The 17,668-nt window shown below is 35.4% G+C and overlaps 1 protein-coding gene across 1 annotated transcript in view; it reads right to left on the bottom strand.

Moving 5' to 3' along the window:
• Nucleotides 1-7,789: 7,789 nt before the first annotated feature.
• The window catches only part of LOC138713522 (uncharacterized), a 28,421-nt gene continuing 18,542 nt past the window's right edge, over nt 7,790-17,668 (bottom strand). Inside the window, exons 2-3 of the mRNA XM_069845693.1 lie at nt 15,607-15,779; nt 7,790-10,092 (exon numbers count right to left, since the gene is read on the bottom strand). Coding sequence (XP_069701794.1) covers nt 9,692-10,092; nt 15,607-15,779 — 574 coding nt within the window. The 3' untranslated portion in view covers nt 7,790-9,691. The remainder of the gene's footprint in view (nt 10,093-15,606; nt 15,780-17,668) is intronic.

Raw genomic sequence — 17,668 nt, forward strand, 5'->3', positions numbered from 1 at the left:
GGGAAATAAAGAATTAAGTCTGAAATAAATGAGACTTAACTTACAGTATATCAGCGCGAAGAATTTTAACACGAAAAATATAAGTAAATCTTATGTTCTCTTACACAGCAGAAACATTCCGTATGTGTTATCTGAATTTATTTTTAAGTGATATCTTTTTTTCATACCGGTACGCTTTTTTTTTAAAGAGAATAAGAAAAGGGAAGCTTAATTGTTGTGTCATATTGACTGGAGAAACATAAGCAAGTATCATTGTAAATGTAATTCTTGTGTGTTATCTGAATTAATTTTGTGATATTTTTTTCTCATACGCTTTTTTTTAAGAAGAATAAGAAAAGAGAAGCTTAATTGTTGTGTCATGTGGACTGGAGAAACATAAGCAAGTATCATTGCAAATGTAATTCTTCTGTGTTATCTGAATTAATTTTGTCATTATATAGCAAGTAAAGCGGTAGGGTTGGAAGTAAATCCCGAAAAGACTAAGTATATGATTATGTCTCGTGACCAGAATATTGTACGAAATGGAAATATAAAAATTGGAGATTTATCTTTCGAAGAGGTGGAAAAATTAAAATATCTTGGAGCAACAGTAACAAATATAAATGACATTCGAGAGGAAATTAAAAACGCAGAATAAATATGGGAAATGCGTGTTATTATGCGGTTGAGAAGCTTTTGTCATCTAGTCTTCTGTCAAAAAATCTGAAAGTTAGAATTTATAAAACAGTTATATTACCGGTTGTTCTGTATGGTTGTGAAACTTGGACTCTGACTTTGAGAGAGAAACAGAGATTAAGGGTGTTTGAGAATAAGGTTCTTAGGAAAATATTTGGGGCTAAGAGGGATGAAGTTACAGGAGAATGGAGAAAGTTACACAACGCAGAGCTGCACGCATTGTATTCTTCACCTGACATAATTAGGAACATAAAATCCAGACGTTTGAGATGGGCAGGACGTGTAGCACGTATGGGCGAATCCAGAAATGCATATAGAGTGTTAGTTGGGAGGCCGGAGGGAAAAAGACCTTTGGGGAGGCCGAGACGTAGATGGGAAGATAATATTAAAATGGATTTGAGGGAGGTGGGATATGATGGTAGAGACTGGATTAATCTTGCTCAGGATAGGGACCAATGGCGAGCTTATTTGAGGGTGGCAATGAACCTCCGGGTTCCTTAAAAGCCAGTAAGTAAGTAAGTAAATAAGTAAGTAAGTATGGCATTTTATTCCTGGCTCCATGTTATAAACAATACATTTGAACCGAACAATTGTACATTCTAAAATTCATTTGCAGAACGAAAAGTTACATTTGCTGGGATTAAATTTCTGGACATTAAAATTACAAAACTGAAATTCTTTCAATACTTTACTATCATAATACACTGCTCTCTTATATTCACTTAGCATATTGGAAATTAAATCAATGACTTTCCTAAAACACGCTACGAAATATTTCATATAAAACAATTTTTATCTGGAAGAGGAAGCAAAAGCAAGTAAAATGTGTTACATTTTGTTGTTCGAAATGTTTCAAAGAATAACCCACTAAAATTAACGACATCACTTAGACTACTGTTCAACCTGTATATACCTATTCATTCATTCATTCATAGTGTTCTGTCTCAGGGCAGGTCTTTCACTGAAAACCAAATATTCTCCAGTCTTTCTTATTTTTTGTCTTCCTCTTAGTCTCCGCATATGGTCCATATATCGTAATGTCGTCTGTTATTAATGCCTTCTTCTGCCCCGAACTCGTCTCCTGTTCATCATTTCTTTCAGTGTATCCTTCAGTAGGCAATTTCTTCTCAGCCATTGACCCAGCCAATTCCTCTTTCTCTTCCTGATAAGTTTCAGCATCATTCTTTCTTTACCCGCTGTTTCCAACACAGCTTCCTTTCTTGTATATACTTATATACTGTATACATACTGTCTGAATAGCAGTTTACTATTATTAGTAAATACTAACTTACTGTCCACACCCATGGAGAAACGGTTAGCGCGTCTGGCCGCGAAATCAGCTGGCCCGGGTTCGATTCCCGGTTGGGGCAAGTTACCTGGTTGAGGTTTTTCCGGGGTTTTCTCTCAGCCGAATGTGAGCAAATGCTTGGTAACTTTCGGTGCTGGACCCCGGACTCATTTCATCAGCATTATCACCATCTCATTCAGACGCTAAATAACATAAGACGTTGATAAAGCGTCGTAAAATAACCTACTAAAATAAATAAAAAGATATCCTACCTGTATATTTTACCTACGTAAAAATGATTATTTGATTTTCATAGTAGAATTCGAGGCGTAGCTCGATGAATTATGCGATTATTTCTAACTAAAATGGTATTGGCCTAGGGTCCTAGGCCAATTCCATGTGAACAAAATCTTTCTAACAACTTGCGATTAGAATAAAATAAGGTACACATGTGGGTAATAAGTATAAAACAAGACAGACACTGTAAATCATGTTTTATTTAACGACGCTCTCAACTGCCGACTTTATATCAGAGTCGCCGGTGTGCAGGAATTTTGTCCCGTAGGAGTTAATTTATATGCCAGTAAATGTACTGACATAAACCTGTCGCATTTAAGCACACTTAAATGCCACCGACCTGGACCGAGATCGAATCCGCAACCTCGGGCACAGAAGGCCAGAACTACTGGCTGCGCTTCCAGGCCGACAAGGCAGATGTTAAGATATGCGTTTAAAATAAGGACACATACAGAAAACACGAGGAGAAACAGGAAGAAAATGTCTTAGTGATGAGTTCAAAATGCTAAGTAATCAGTAGGTCTGAAAAAAGCGTTGGTCATAGGCTAAATCAGGGATGCAAAACAATTGAAGCGGTGGACCATTTTATATTTACTTTATCTGTTTATTTAAAAAAGCAAGATATATGAAATGTAAACTCTAATTATTTTATTTAATCTCATCTTTAAGTTTACACATTATACCAGGATCACTTTTCTTTTTTCTGCATTGTTGTGCAGTATGTTATTCATATTTCTTCAAGTGGCTGCTTAAACACCTGCAGAGTTCTCACACATCAGTACAGGCTGTTACAAAAAACATTATAGTGCTTAAATTCCTCAAATGAGATATAGAAATTCTTATACATTCAGAAATTTAAAATGAATATTATAGTCCAGATACATGGTCTGAAGACATTAATTCGTAAATTTAAACACAGAAACTTAATCATAAACAAAAGTAAGAAAAATCTTTTGAATTCAATATTTTCTAACGTTAATAGAAAAAGAAAATAGTTCGGGCAAGTTTGGGGGGGCAGTACTCACCCACGCCCACCCATAACTCCACCTATGCTGAACCAGGTCTATTATTGAGGATAGTCGGATGTTCACTCTCTCTGCTCCTTACAAACAGTAGAGACATACGATAACGCGACGCAATTTGTAAACAATGTATATAGAAATTATTTACTACCCTGATATCAATATTTTTTTCAGCCTTAGTAATCAGTAATCATGCAGTGTGGAACCAGTTAAAGCTTTAATAAAAAATACAATGAACGAAATCGATAAGTGATAAGGATGCAGAAGAAATAATAATAGTTGATGTAAGATATACCATAATTTTAAGACATATATAAAAATTACAAGAAAACCAAAACGGTGCTAGAGCTTTCAGTAAACCTGAGCATAATGATAGTTATCATTAATAATAACTGACACTAACTTTCCATGATACGAACTTTAAACAGTGTAACACAGTAACAACTGTATTAAAAATAACTGAGAACTCTAATCTGACCTTGCGGGTAAGGGGAAATCTAAATTTAAAAAAATCTGATCTAGTAACAGACAAGAATATAATGAGTTCAACATTTCATACTAAGAATAGTCGATAATAAAATTAATATTTCTAGAAAAGATGATGTTGGAAATATATGGTCATGTCTTTTAGTTCACTACTTTGTTATATACTGTAAAAATTAAGAATAACGTCGTTCTTCCTGCAATAACTCCTATGTGACATATTTATCGATTTTCAGATTTTTGCTCTATTAAATAAATTGAATAGTGATACAGCAAGTAATAAATATAATTACATATAGGAGATTTTATTTTTTTCGAAAATGTAAGAATTCACATTCTCTTATGTACCACTGCCATAGAACAAGATTTTTTTCTTTTTTTACAAGATTATAATAATGACGTGGATCAGGTAAAATGAGTAAAACCGTGTGAAGGTGTTAAGTGTTTTAAATAGGAATGTTAGTATAGGGATTTTAATAATAGTTAAAATTTAAGAACGATATTTTGATACATTAAAAGACGATATATATACATTTATGTTAGCAAGATTAGAATCCTTGAAGGAACATAAGTGAGGATCGAACAGATGGTAAATGTTTAAGATCAATAAGGAGAAATTGACTGTATGGAGTTAAGTTAACAAGGATAGTAGATGAGGTATTAATTTAATAGGCTGTCGGGATTTCATAATAATTGTAAATGTAATAGAAAGTTATAGTGAAACCCGAATACACAAGTTGTGGTACACCACAGCTAATATACAAATGTTGATGACAATAAATCTATCTATCTATCTATCTATCTATCTATCTATCTATCTATCTATCTATCTATCTATCTATCTATCTATCTATCTGTCTGTCTGTCTGTCTGTCTGTCTGTCTGTCTGTCTGTCTGTCTGTCTGTCTGTCTGTCTGTCTGTCTGTCTGTCTGTCTGTCTGTCTGTCTGTCTGTCTGTCTGTCTGTCTGTCTGTCTGCCTGCCTGCCTGCCTGCCTGCCTGCCTGCCTGCCTGCCTGCCTGCCTGCCTGCCTATCTGTGTCTGTCTCTCCATCTGTCTGTCTGTCTATCTATATCTATCTATCTATCTATCTATCTATCTATCTATCTATCTATCTATCTATCTATCTATCTATCTATCTATCTATCTATCTATCTATCTATCTATCTATCTATCTATCTATCTATCTATCTATCTATCTATCTATCTATCTATCTATCCATCTATCCATCCATCCATCCATCCATCCATCCATCCATCCATCCATCCATCCATCCATCCATCCATCCATCCATCCATCCATCCATCCATCCATCCATCCATCCATCCATCCATCCATCCATCCATCCATCCATCCATCCATCCATCTATCTATCTATCTATCTATCTATCTATCTATCTATCTATCTATCTATCTATCTATCTATCTATCTATCTATCTATCACTGCCATAGAACGAATAAATGTGTTTTTCTTCCTACTGAAAAATGTTATATTTTGCACATAGCAGTTACTGGAGGAACAACGACGATAAAATTGTTACAACCAATTTCGAGTAAACTGCTGTTTTGTTGATTTGTGTTTTTACTTTCTCACTACATGAAATATAAAGAGAAAGCATTGTAATTTTTTTTTTTCATGATGTAACATCGAAAAATTGGTATATCATTTGGCTGACCGCTCAGTTTATGATCAGCGATCTCACCATACTTAATCATTTTCTTTATATGAAATTAAGAACACTATTGTTTCTTCCAAACATTTTTTTAATGTATTGCGTAGAATAAACTGTTAAATAAGGCTGTGAAATTACTGACTATTGAATCGATTTGCTGAGAGAAATAAATTATTATGTTTTTTTATTTTTTTATTTCTGCTTCTTTTAATTCTGAATGTTGTAAGTTGTAAAGCCCTCTTGTGAGGAAGAGGTCAGAAACTTCCGGTCAGTTGCTTGTTAAAAGACTGAAAGCTGTTTTCTTGTAAAAACATTTTTCTACGCGAGATACTGAACAAAAGTTTTAAATGATTATCTTTGTGTAAAAGTCTTAAAGATTTAAAATAAGGAAGGAGGTATTTGTTAACGAAATCCTGTCACTATCAGGATCTGAATTCTTTCATTTTTTGTTAAGAACATCTTGTTTCATGCTGATTTCATCAATGAAACTACTCTCATAACAAGGATTAACGAAATATATCAAGACTGCCTCCGTGGTCTGGTGGTCAGCATGCTGGCTTCCAGACCTGAAGGTCTCGGGTTCGATTCCTGGGGTCGGCTGTTGGGGCATTCTCCTTGAAGAAGAAAAGCTTCCTGGGTGTCATAGTGTCTGGAAAGTGTGTTTGCGAGTGTGCCGGATTATTAATTAACCAGCGTTCGAATAAAAACTACAATATATGAGGATTCAAAGGAGAGGGGCAGAAAACAAGAGCGTAACAGACCACTCGGCCTAATATTTGTTAGCATGATGATGATAATAATGATATGAGAATTGTCGCTGGGCAGAAACCAGAACACATGCTTCAGCTTCACAATATTGATAAGTAATGTCATTTATGAGCTCAACTAGAAAACACTAACAGATACTAGAGAGTTAACATTGGGCTTAAAAAATGAATCAACAATAAAGTTGTTTTATTATAACAATAACCGTAATCATAATGTTTCTGCATAAAACAAAACTATTGCATAAAGAATGAACTCTTTCAAATGATAGTAAAAGTATTATCAATGACGTCATAACTCGCACAACATTAGTCGAAATATATTTTGTCTCCATTAAAATATTCGTTTCTAAATACAAGGTTAGACATGTCTAAATTTTAGTCCGAAATCCTCTCATTGTATAATTACGAGTATTTACAATTTTATTATGCGTTGCTCTTGAAAATCTAGCATATATTTTACATGTATCGTATATATCGTATTTTGTAAGTACCAAGACATTACAAATGATTGTAATATGGAATATCTATTTTATGTAAATTTGCGCGAAAATTAATTACTTTACGTTCACTCAAACTGTACACATCATAAAATAAGTCCTTTGTCTTAATTATGGGATTATAAAGGACGCCTTTTAAGTGTGAATCATAAAACGAAAGTTCAATCTATTATAGGGCTGTATATTAAATGCTTTCACTTCTTTCAATAACAGTCAAGAAAATGACTTCTAAGTAATAATATGCAATTCAAGATGCAAAGGAATTGAATTCTTACAAGCTGCATAAAACGTATGAGAAAGCATGTGTCACCTTCTTCACTCCAGTTAAAATAATCTTTTTATTTAGTCAAATAGAGTCATTCTTGAACGAATTCATACCTATGTACTGAGTATAACAAAGTTCGCCCAATTGTTTAAGAGAAATTGCCGTTTTTAGACAGACGGTTTGCCACAAAAACTTAATATATATGATGAATGCTGCTGTTGACGAAATTTATTTGTGACAACGTTGAAATTTTTCGTATGCTTGGTGAAAAAAATAAAGCAAACAATAGAAGAAAGTTGAAAGACTAAAAAGAACTGTTGTAAGTATATGAATCCTAAAAAAGTCATTTGTCATAGTATCACAAATCTCTCGTAAAAAATGTAGTCAGGCTCTAATGGTATTCAGTTATGAAGAACACTTCGGTTACCATGGAAACTTGCCTCATGTCCTTAGGCTCTTTGAGGAGAAAATTAAGTAAGAATGCATGTATAGATAGAGGGAATTCTTATAAGGAGATATGGTCATCAAGATGGGATCTGTAACTAGTTCTGAAACGTTTGAGAAATCAAACCTCAATACGCCGTCGAAGAGTCCAAAATGTACATCGCAAAGAGCACATATTTGTTAGCACCTGTAGTATATATGAAGCAAATTCATCTCACGTGCCATCTAACACAAACAATACATTGAGTCATCATCAGTGAGTAATTCGCCTGAACACGTGTAGTCGATCACTTCTAAGAAGTAGGTGACTTGTCAGGAATTTTGCAGGAACATTGGAATGTAATGTAAACACATGTTACACAATATGTCCGGAACTCTTTTACATTTATATTTTACAACTTATTAATTTTATTTCACTATTCTTATCACTTTAATAGTTTACATTCAAAGGTACAATATCACATTTCGTAATTGGTTTACATTGTTACAGAGTGCTTTGTCTTAAGAGGTAGTTGGTGACGTAAGATTATTCTGTCTTGAAAATAAACCACTGTGAACTTCAAGGAATAAATACTTTACCTTATGTGTCGTGATAAGACATGTGAGCATTCTCATCCATATTTGTACACCATTGTCCAAAATGCAGATTGTTTTATTCATCAAATAGGCTGGCCTTGTACGAAGTGTAAGTAAAATTACCACCAAATTATATGCAAATAGGAAATGAACCTGCTTGCGCCATGAGGAACAAAGAGGTGAAGCTTTCAAGTGTACCTTATCACGGCAGGAGGAGGTGGCAAATATTTACCATAATGCACCTCCGTCATTACCAAAAGGAAGTACCTCGTCCCTGCTAGAAGTTAAGTGCCGATTCTGCCATCTGTGGTCAGTCGCTGCACAGACTGAGTTGAGTGATTTTAAGAAGAGGTGGCGTAGCTTGTTTTCAAGTGCATGCAAAAATAGTTTAAATTGTTTGCGGTGAACCTTAATAAATAAGCTACTTCTTCATGTAGGCCTATGAACTACTTACAGTTTCTCACCTGAAATTTATGTATATGTGACTTATTTTTCGTACCTTCGGTCGTTCGAAACATCCTGTTTCATTCAATGAGTGCAATATGATAGCTGACGAGCTCATAATATTCGGGAATTTGGGAGGCAAATGTAGTGGATAAAATGGAACACAATTAGAGAATATATTTCTACTTAATTTGTTGATTTTTGGAATGACTTGCCTGGGCTATTTAAGGATATGTTCTATACGGAAATTAAGATCGTTTGATATCAACAAAATTTCAAATCGTTGGTTATCAAGGTACTTTAGTTATCTTCATACTTATCGTTTAACCAGTGATATATTCAATAATCTTGAGTGAAAATGTACTGTATTCCGTTGGGTTTTAATGTTTTTGTCACAACTGTTAAAGAAGTGAACCAAATGAACCCGAGGTGAACGATGTTTTTGTTTAATGGTCCCAACTTCCGTTAGCATTTAAACAAAATGAGCGAGAAGTTACGTATCTTTGTTCAAAGATCCCAACTTCTGTTACAATGTTTAAACAAAATGAACCAAGGTTAGGCATCTATGTATGTTCAAAGATCCTAACTTTTGTTACCATGTTGAAACAAAAGGAACCAAGGTTAGGGATCTATGTATGTTCAAAGATCCTAACTTCTGTTACCAGGTTTAAACAAAACGAACCAAGGTAAGGGATCTATGTATGATCAAAGATCCTAACTTTTGTTACCATGTTTAAACAAAATGAACAAGGAAGGAGCTTTGTTTAAAAATTCTAGCATCTGTCACCACGTTTAAACAAAATGAAACACAAGTTAGGAATCTATGTTTAAAGGTCCTAACTTTCGTTGTCATGTATAAACAAAATAAACCAGAAGTTAGGTATCTTAAAGAATTCTCATTGATGTTACTATGTTTCACCTCAATAAGACAGAGACTGGGAATGATTATTAAAATATCTTCATTTCCGTTACTATGTTTAATTCGAATTTGGGTATTTTTTAAGTATATACATTCCCATTATTATGTTGTAAACGAATCACTAGGGATTATTTTAGTAAATCCGTATTTCTATTGAAATATTGCAATCAATTGAATCAGAGTTTGGAGATTATTGCTAGTGGGTCTATATTACTATAAAATATGTTTCCATTAAATTCGCCAGTTTGTCGGGAGTTTTTTTTTTTCTTTTTTTCATCAGCTCTTGTTGCTCATCACAATTATTGCCCCCCTAATGCAGATTCCTCCATAATTTTAACGCCTAGTAGAAAGCAATGGGGTACAGTAGAAGAGGCTGCTGAGTGTACTGGATGCTGTTAGGCTGCACGCGCACGTAGTTAACGGGGTAGCTCCTTGCCATGGGAATGACGCCGTACTTGGTGCCTCCCCTGGAGGGTCCCACCGCCACTGGCACGTGGGCGGGGTGATAAATATGCTTGTCGGTGCCCTCGTCGGAGGGGTTTCCTTCCTGTTGACCGGGTCCCTCCGGTCCGGGCCCCAGTACTGCGTCTGGGGGCACTCCTGCGATGGCCGTGGCGATGGGGCGAGCGATGGCAAGTCCGCCGGGGCCCACTACCGCCGTGCCGGTGGGTTTCGAAGCGGCTACGCCCCCAATGCCCGCGATGGCGAGGCCCACCGGCCGCACTTCTGCTACAGACGCAGCTGCAAGGAGAATGACTCATCAGGAATTCATAAAGTGTACTCGGGGACAAAAACAAGCAGTGGCTTTAAAATGACAGTTCTGCTGTCGCCAGCTCGGGGAGAAAAGCGGCTATATACACTCAGTTTTCAGATTGTATAAGAATTTAAAAATCTCTTATGAAAGTGAAAACTCTGGGCCTCATAAGTACACAGCTTTAACTATTATGAAATGTTAAGGGGTTATACAAAATCTCTCTCAACAAACCTTGTATTCTAAGACTACTACTACTACTACTACTACTACTACTACTACTACTACTACTACTACTAACTACTACTAACTACTACTCATCTCTGTATTCCTCATCTTTCACTGTTGCTACCTCTCGTCACTGGAACTCTCTGCCGCCTGAAGTCAAGGGTTGCCGAACATTGAAATCTTTCAAATCCAAGTTAGAAAATTATCTTATGAAGAGTTGCCAAACTAACTTACTATTATTTTTACTATTATTATTATTATTATTATTATTATTATTACCAATAATTGTCTTATTTTTTATACTTTATGCCTCATTTATTTTGACCTGCTGTTCACATTTTATTATGCTTTTTCCTTTCTTTCTGTATGTTATATATTATGTCTGATTTCTACTTATTTGTTTACATTATATTATTATCTTATTCAATTCTGTGTGTAAAATTGTAGTGTACTTTGTAAGTTTGTACTGTTTTTTATAACATAGTTTTACTCCTGGTTGAGTGTTAGAGACGGCCGTATGGCCTTAACTCAGCCAGGTTAAATAAACCATTATTATTATTGTTATTATTATTACTAACTACTACTACTATTACTACTACTACTACTACTACTACTACTACTACTACTACTACTACTACAACTACTGCTATTGCTGCTGATGCTGCTGCTGCATACACTACACTTACTGAAAAGGCTACCTATGTCGTCACAGAGTTTGTTCTCTTCATTGCGACAACTGTCATTGTCATAACCAGGGATAGGGATTTGGAGTATTATAACAAATGGTGAAACGTAGTATAGATATTCGTAGCTCAGTGACTGTCAAGCGAGCTGCATGGACGAGTACAGTTCACTTCATACAAACTTACACGCAATGTTCTGTAAACGTATTGCAGAATAAACATATGGAATAGTTTAATGACATATAGTGGCCTACATACATACTCTGCATTTCATTTTGTACTACATGTGTTTTTCGTGGCAACGCACAAGACACCAATAAACAACATTACAAATATACATAATTAAATATCAACCTCTGCGTCCTCGCGTGTCAATGGAAATGTGATGGTTGATAGAGAGTTGTCTTCTGTATGGAACTCGCCTCTGAATATGTGTGTTTTTCTGTCAGGAGCGTGTTAAATTAAAACCTTTATTTACAATACCATGAAATATGATAATATGTATACAACTTATACTACAGTATTTATAATATATGCAATATACCTCAATATTTGCAACATACTAGCCTAATACAGTATCATTAAATGTTGAACAAAATGTAGAACCAAACGAAATGGCATTTTCAATTAATGTTATGTTTTGTTGATGAAACAATTATTCCTGCTGTGCCTTGTTATAATAAATTGTAAATATCATTTTCAAAATACAATTTTGCTCTGTTGCAAGGAAGGAAATTTTTTAACATGGAAAAACTCCGCTCTACATCTGCAGAAACAATTGGAGAGTACTTGAAACAAGACACGTCAATTAAGTTCACATGCTGAATGACGTTATTGGGACACGCCTTTGTTAGTACATCTGAAATCCGACCTAGAATACTGTACCCATAATTTTTAATCAAAACTCTGTTCATTTTTTCACCAACACGTTTTCCTACTTCACCTACTTCTATTGCACTCAGTTTATTTACAATAGTCCTCACAATATTTATTTTCTCAACTAGTTCTACTCCTGACTATTCTAATCGAACAATGGCATCCGGTAAATATAAAAAATTTGACTTAATATCCCTGACTTCCTTTTAGATTGTTTCATCATTTAGCAGTTCCTGGTGTATTTGAATCGCAGCCGCGTCATCGGGATCGAAAGACTGGACCACTTTCTCCACAGATTGGAGGTGATGTGCGTAATAATTGCAAGCTTCTAACCATGACCCCCATCTCTTAAGAACTGGACATGGGGAAAGCGATAATTTGGGGAATTGTTTCCTGAATTTTGATACTCGATCTGAGCTTTTACAAATATAGTCTTTCAATTTTGTATTGTTAGTTGGTTTCACTTTCGGCTTTGCACCCGCACTTCACTTCTCTGAACTACAAACCTGCATGTTGAAGTTCTTATGCGACAACTGTCCCGTTCACCTGCTGTTGACGTGCAGAGATCTGCGAGTATGTCAAGGAGGGGAGGACTTGGTATAAAGGGTTGTAAACAAGTGACTGTGTAGATGCCAATACTAGCTTTTACTGCTCCAAATTCCGTTCCCTAGTCATAACATTTATAATAAACAAGATTATAATACAAAATTTTGCATAGGTCTACTGGACCATTACCGAATTTGTAACGTAAGTAATAAGTTGAGACCTAGTCACTTGGATTCGTTAGAACAGATACTTGGGGCCTTAATCCAGATATGTTCCAAGATTTACAGTATTCCGATCGCTCTTATTTTCGGAAAAAAATCACAAAATATTTTCGATCAACTGACACGTTGCTCACTGGAACTAGCTGCAGCTGACACGTAAGCTGGTGGAAAATGATCTCACGTTTCTAAATGTACTGTATCTAATATAATCAGTCATTTACTAGCTATTATTAAAAGCATGATCATTATTGAAAGAGTAAAACTTTTCGATTTTTGTTTATTTTTAAGCTAAGATGGTGCAACGCGATGGTACAGTGGAAGCACTGTGGCGTAGAATAATATTGATTTGGTTTTGTAGTAATAAATCAAAATTATCAAATGAAATTTCCATTATTTATTAAAAATTTCTTACTGCGAAAAAATAATTATCAAGATAAAATAATTAAAATCACACAAAATCTTCCCAGACGTAGGCCTATAACATTTTATATGTACCAATTTAAAAAAATAATAAATTATCCGAAAGATTATAACGTCGTCTTGATATCTTAGAAGCCCCAACTCGAATTCCAGCTAGTCCAAATAAAATGTTAGACTAATCTTTAAACATTTGTACTTAACTAATAATTTTCTAATACCAGTATTGTTTTTTATCACGGAATAATTTATGAAAATGTATTCCTAAATTATAGCGACGCAAACTTTGGGAACAAATTATAATACTGTACTATGTTCTTCTTCATACTCCAAATTGAGACAAGTGTATAGCCCGATTCATAATTCAGGTGTTTGCAAGACAAAACCATTTTCAATTTTTCCTTCTTAAAACTCAATGCAAATGTCCTGAGCTATTAGGTGTCCAATATTCTTATAGGGAGTCTTACCCTATGAAAAAATCTTTGGTAAATGTTGTGGTTGGTGCACTTAAATATTTTGATGTAGAAGTTTGGCCTAGTTCGCATAAGCGCTTCTCAGTGTAAGACTGGAAAGTGTAAAAACTTAGGCTAACACTCCATGGGGAACACTCAGAATTGTTTCTATAACGATTTCACTGTAAGAGATGATACTAGCAATCTACGGGCGCTATTCATAGACATTTCGCTAGCCCGCGCTACGAGCGTGCTAAACTAGCCCCGGTTATCGACTGATTACTTGTAGGGGATTCATATCATATATCATATATCATATCATATCATATCATATCATATCATATCATATCATATCATATCATATCATATCATATCATATCATATACAGAGTGTAACAAAAGTTTCTGTAACAGTATGTTAAAATTATTCTCTCTTATAATTCCCATTTTCTCAGGAACCATGACCAAATTTTATGGTGTAGGAGTTGGTACTACTTGATTGTGGTGTGATGCAAACCTTTATGGATAATTTGGCTGCAAATGTGATATTTACCATCAAATATTTGAAGAAAAACTAAAATTTCCACTGTACCAGAAACTTTTGTTACACTATGTATATCATATCATATCATATCATATCATATCATATCATATCATATCATATCATATCATATCATATCATATCATATCATATCATATCATATCATATCATATCATATCATATCATATCATATATCGCTAACATTGGTTTATGAATACGAAAAACGTTAGTTCGCTGATCATCCACCGGAAGCCCGCGCTAAGAATGTCTATAAATACGGCCCTACAAGTTTAAATCTCTGCTTAGATGGAATTTATTTAAAACTGTTTTTCATTTTAGTACTTTATTTCTTTGCGTCTACTGTGTAAAAACATCCTCAACTAAGGCTGGATTGTGAAGCCATGTTATGAGTTCAAGTCCCGCAAATGTTACGGATGTTTGTGATGTTTTTCCGTTTTCATTATCCACAGTCATTTAAGGTTGTAATTTTCATTGTAAGGCCTTACGGCACGCTGTGTAAAAGCATATTGGTCCTAGTTTTATAATTCGTTTTCTGTTTTATTCATCAGAGGACCCTGCAGTCAGATGAAGTGCTATCCTAGACTAGGGGTATCTCCAGTTGCTTGAGATCTTAGCCGTAGACATCAGTCAGCAAAATAAGGAATTGGTGGAACGAGTTGTAATTGTTAGTTATTTTACATACAGTCTTGTCATTCAAGAGGAGAGTGCCATAAATCTATGACATGGCATTCTCAACTTCACTTTTTCCTTTCGAAGGAAGTCGTGTTAAGATTGTATCAACATTTGAAAATTAATACATCCGGCCGCATTTGAACTCTAGAACTGCGGAACCTACTGTAGTAAGAAGCATGCTAATACTATTTAGACTACACAAGACGATATAAAAGTTCTTTCTTCATATTTTATAAATAGGCCGTAATATTTTTAATGATGCTTCTAAATTTAATTTCAGTGTTAATTTTCTGAAAATGAAACTTCTAATTTTTTTGCTATCTTTACTGTATATAGCTTTCGTGCCCTAAGTCCCACGATTCAGTATTCATTCTTTCTGTAGTTAAGCGCAATGTAACATAATTCTGAGAAAACCAATGCATCAAGACATTTATTCTCAATGTAGATAGAAACTTTTTGTTCCCACATGAGATGTAGCCACGTTTTTCTTCTTTTATCTTCGTAAATGAATATATCAAATCCTGTTTTGGTCTTGTAGAAGCTGGTAATCGAGTGTGATGTATTGGATTTGATGTTGATTTAGCAGCATAAGGTTAATCCGAAGCAAGGACACTTTTCAAATTCCTTAAACTTTGTTACAGTCAGTTTTACTTGTCACTTGTTTAATTTCAGTTACTTTCCTAACATTTGTTTTAAATTAACAAGTCATACCTTCTATACAACTGATGAATTGTTTATGCTTGTAAATTGAATTATTCTACTTGATACTGAGTTATTTGGTATTGATGGAATTGGTGAAGGCGAGATAAGGCCTAGGATTCACCGCGGTTTGCCCGACTGTGACGTACTTTTGGGTGGTGGCTGAATCGTAACGCTGTCCTCGCCGCCTTCTTCATCCCTGGGCTTCAGGGCTGGGGACAGTCCCAGGGTGGGATGGTACACCAGCACGTTGCCCTCTGCTCCCCCGTAGTAGGGAAGGTTCAACAGTTCGGTGTCGGCGGGGCTAGCTCTGTGCTCTGGTCTGTCAACAGAAATTAATCAGTGCTACATGACAACCCAAGAGTGATGGTGAAAAGGAAGGAGACAGACTGGAGTGGAATGGAAACGTGGACAATTAATAAGTCATCAGGCGCTTTTAACAAAAGATGGAGAAGAGTTGGCTAATGGCTTAAGGAAGGACGAAACTTGCAAGTAGAAGGTTGGGAAGACAGCACACAGTAGAAATAAATAAGAAAAAAAGTTTTAGAGTGGGGGAAAAATCGATAGATGCATTACCTTTATATATTAGGTACTGTCTTTACGTAGAACTAGGTGAGGATGCGATCACACGAGGGAAATATTAGGATAAGAAGAGGAATACAGGGAGAACAAAGAGAATGAAAGTAGAACAATGGATATACTAGGAGAACAAGGGGAATATAAGGAGAATAAAGGGAATATAACGAGAACAAGGGGAACACTGAAAGAATAAGCATACAAGCAGAACAAGGAGAATGCTAGAAGAACAATAATTGGAATACTAACACAACAAAGGCAATGTAAGGAGAACAAGGGGAATGTAAGGAGAATAAGACGAATGTAAAGAGAACAAGAGGAATAAAAGAGAACAATTAAAATACTAGTAGAACAAAGGGGATACCAGTAAAATAAGAGCAACGCAAGGCGAACAAGGGGAAGACAAAGAGAACAAGGGAAATTCAAGAAGGACGAGTGGAATTCATGGAGAAGAGAGCGAAGACAAGGAAAAGAGGAGATGTGGAGAATGTGGGAAATACAAGGTTAAAAATGGGAATACAAGAACAAGGATAAAAGTGCAAATACTATGAGAATAAGGAAATATGAGGAGAAACAGGGGAACAATAGAAGAAAAGGGGGAATACAAGCAGAAGAAGATGGATACATAGAAAACAGAGGGAAAATATTTTGATGAGACAACTCTCAAGTTATACCCCATATCCAGTACGAAGTAAAGACATTTATATGTCGAAATATTAAGGAACTGAATAATGGGAGATGAGAAGAAAGGAGGATTAAGAAGAGGAGGTAAGAGGACTATCAAAGAGTAGCGTAAGGTAGAGAAGAATACGAGGAAAATGATCAGAACGAAGAAGTGAAAAATGAAGAAGGCGAGAACAATATAGAGGAAGAGTAGAAGAATGGAAAGAGAAATGAAAGCAGCGGAAAAGAGGAAAACGAAACGGCAGAGAAAGAATGAAAATGAAAGAGAGATTGAAGAGAAATAATGGTGATAAGGACAAAGAGAAAGACGATAAACTAGGACGTAGAGAAAAGGTATGAATGAGGGTGAAAATAACAGAAGAGACGGCAGAATGCGGGAGAAAAAAGAAAGGTTTAGTAAGAATGGTTAATAGGGGAACAGGGAGAAAGGTAATAAACGCAGGAGAATATACAGAGTGTAACAGGACCTCACCGACAAACTTTGAGGAATGGTAGATCACACAGAGTCATTTTCTTAAAGAACATATGCTCGATGACACATCCTTCATGAGTTATTTCATCCTTTTTAGAAGCGCAATCCGCATCACGTATGTTGCATAACTGTGCGCCTTGAGTCCTTATCATCTCTGTTACACTTCTGTAGTTTGTTATTGGTCTGTCTGGTGCATCTTCAATCCGTCTCACCATCCAACAATCCAACACAATCTGCCATGCTTAACAGAGTTGTGTGATGAATGTTACCAAGGTGTCAAAAATGTTATGAGGTACTGTAACAGGGTATGTAATTTTAAGAGCTGTTGTAAATTGTCAGAACATACATGGAAAATTAAATTTAATTTCTGTAAATAATACTGGACATCTAACTTTTGGATGCGTAGTTTCTAAAGGACGTGTCATCGAGCATATCGTCATTGTTCATGCAATAACTCCTATGTGATATATTTATCGATT

This window comes from Periplaneta americana, chromosome 14 (genome assembly GCF_040183065.1).
Source record: "Periplaneta americana isolate PAMFEO1 chromosome 14, P.americana_PAMFEO1_priV1, whole genome shotgun sequence".
In the NCBI taxonomy this organism is placed as follows: domain Eukaryota; kingdom Metazoa; phylum Arthropoda; class Insecta; order Blattodea; family Blattidae; genus Periplaneta; species Periplaneta americana.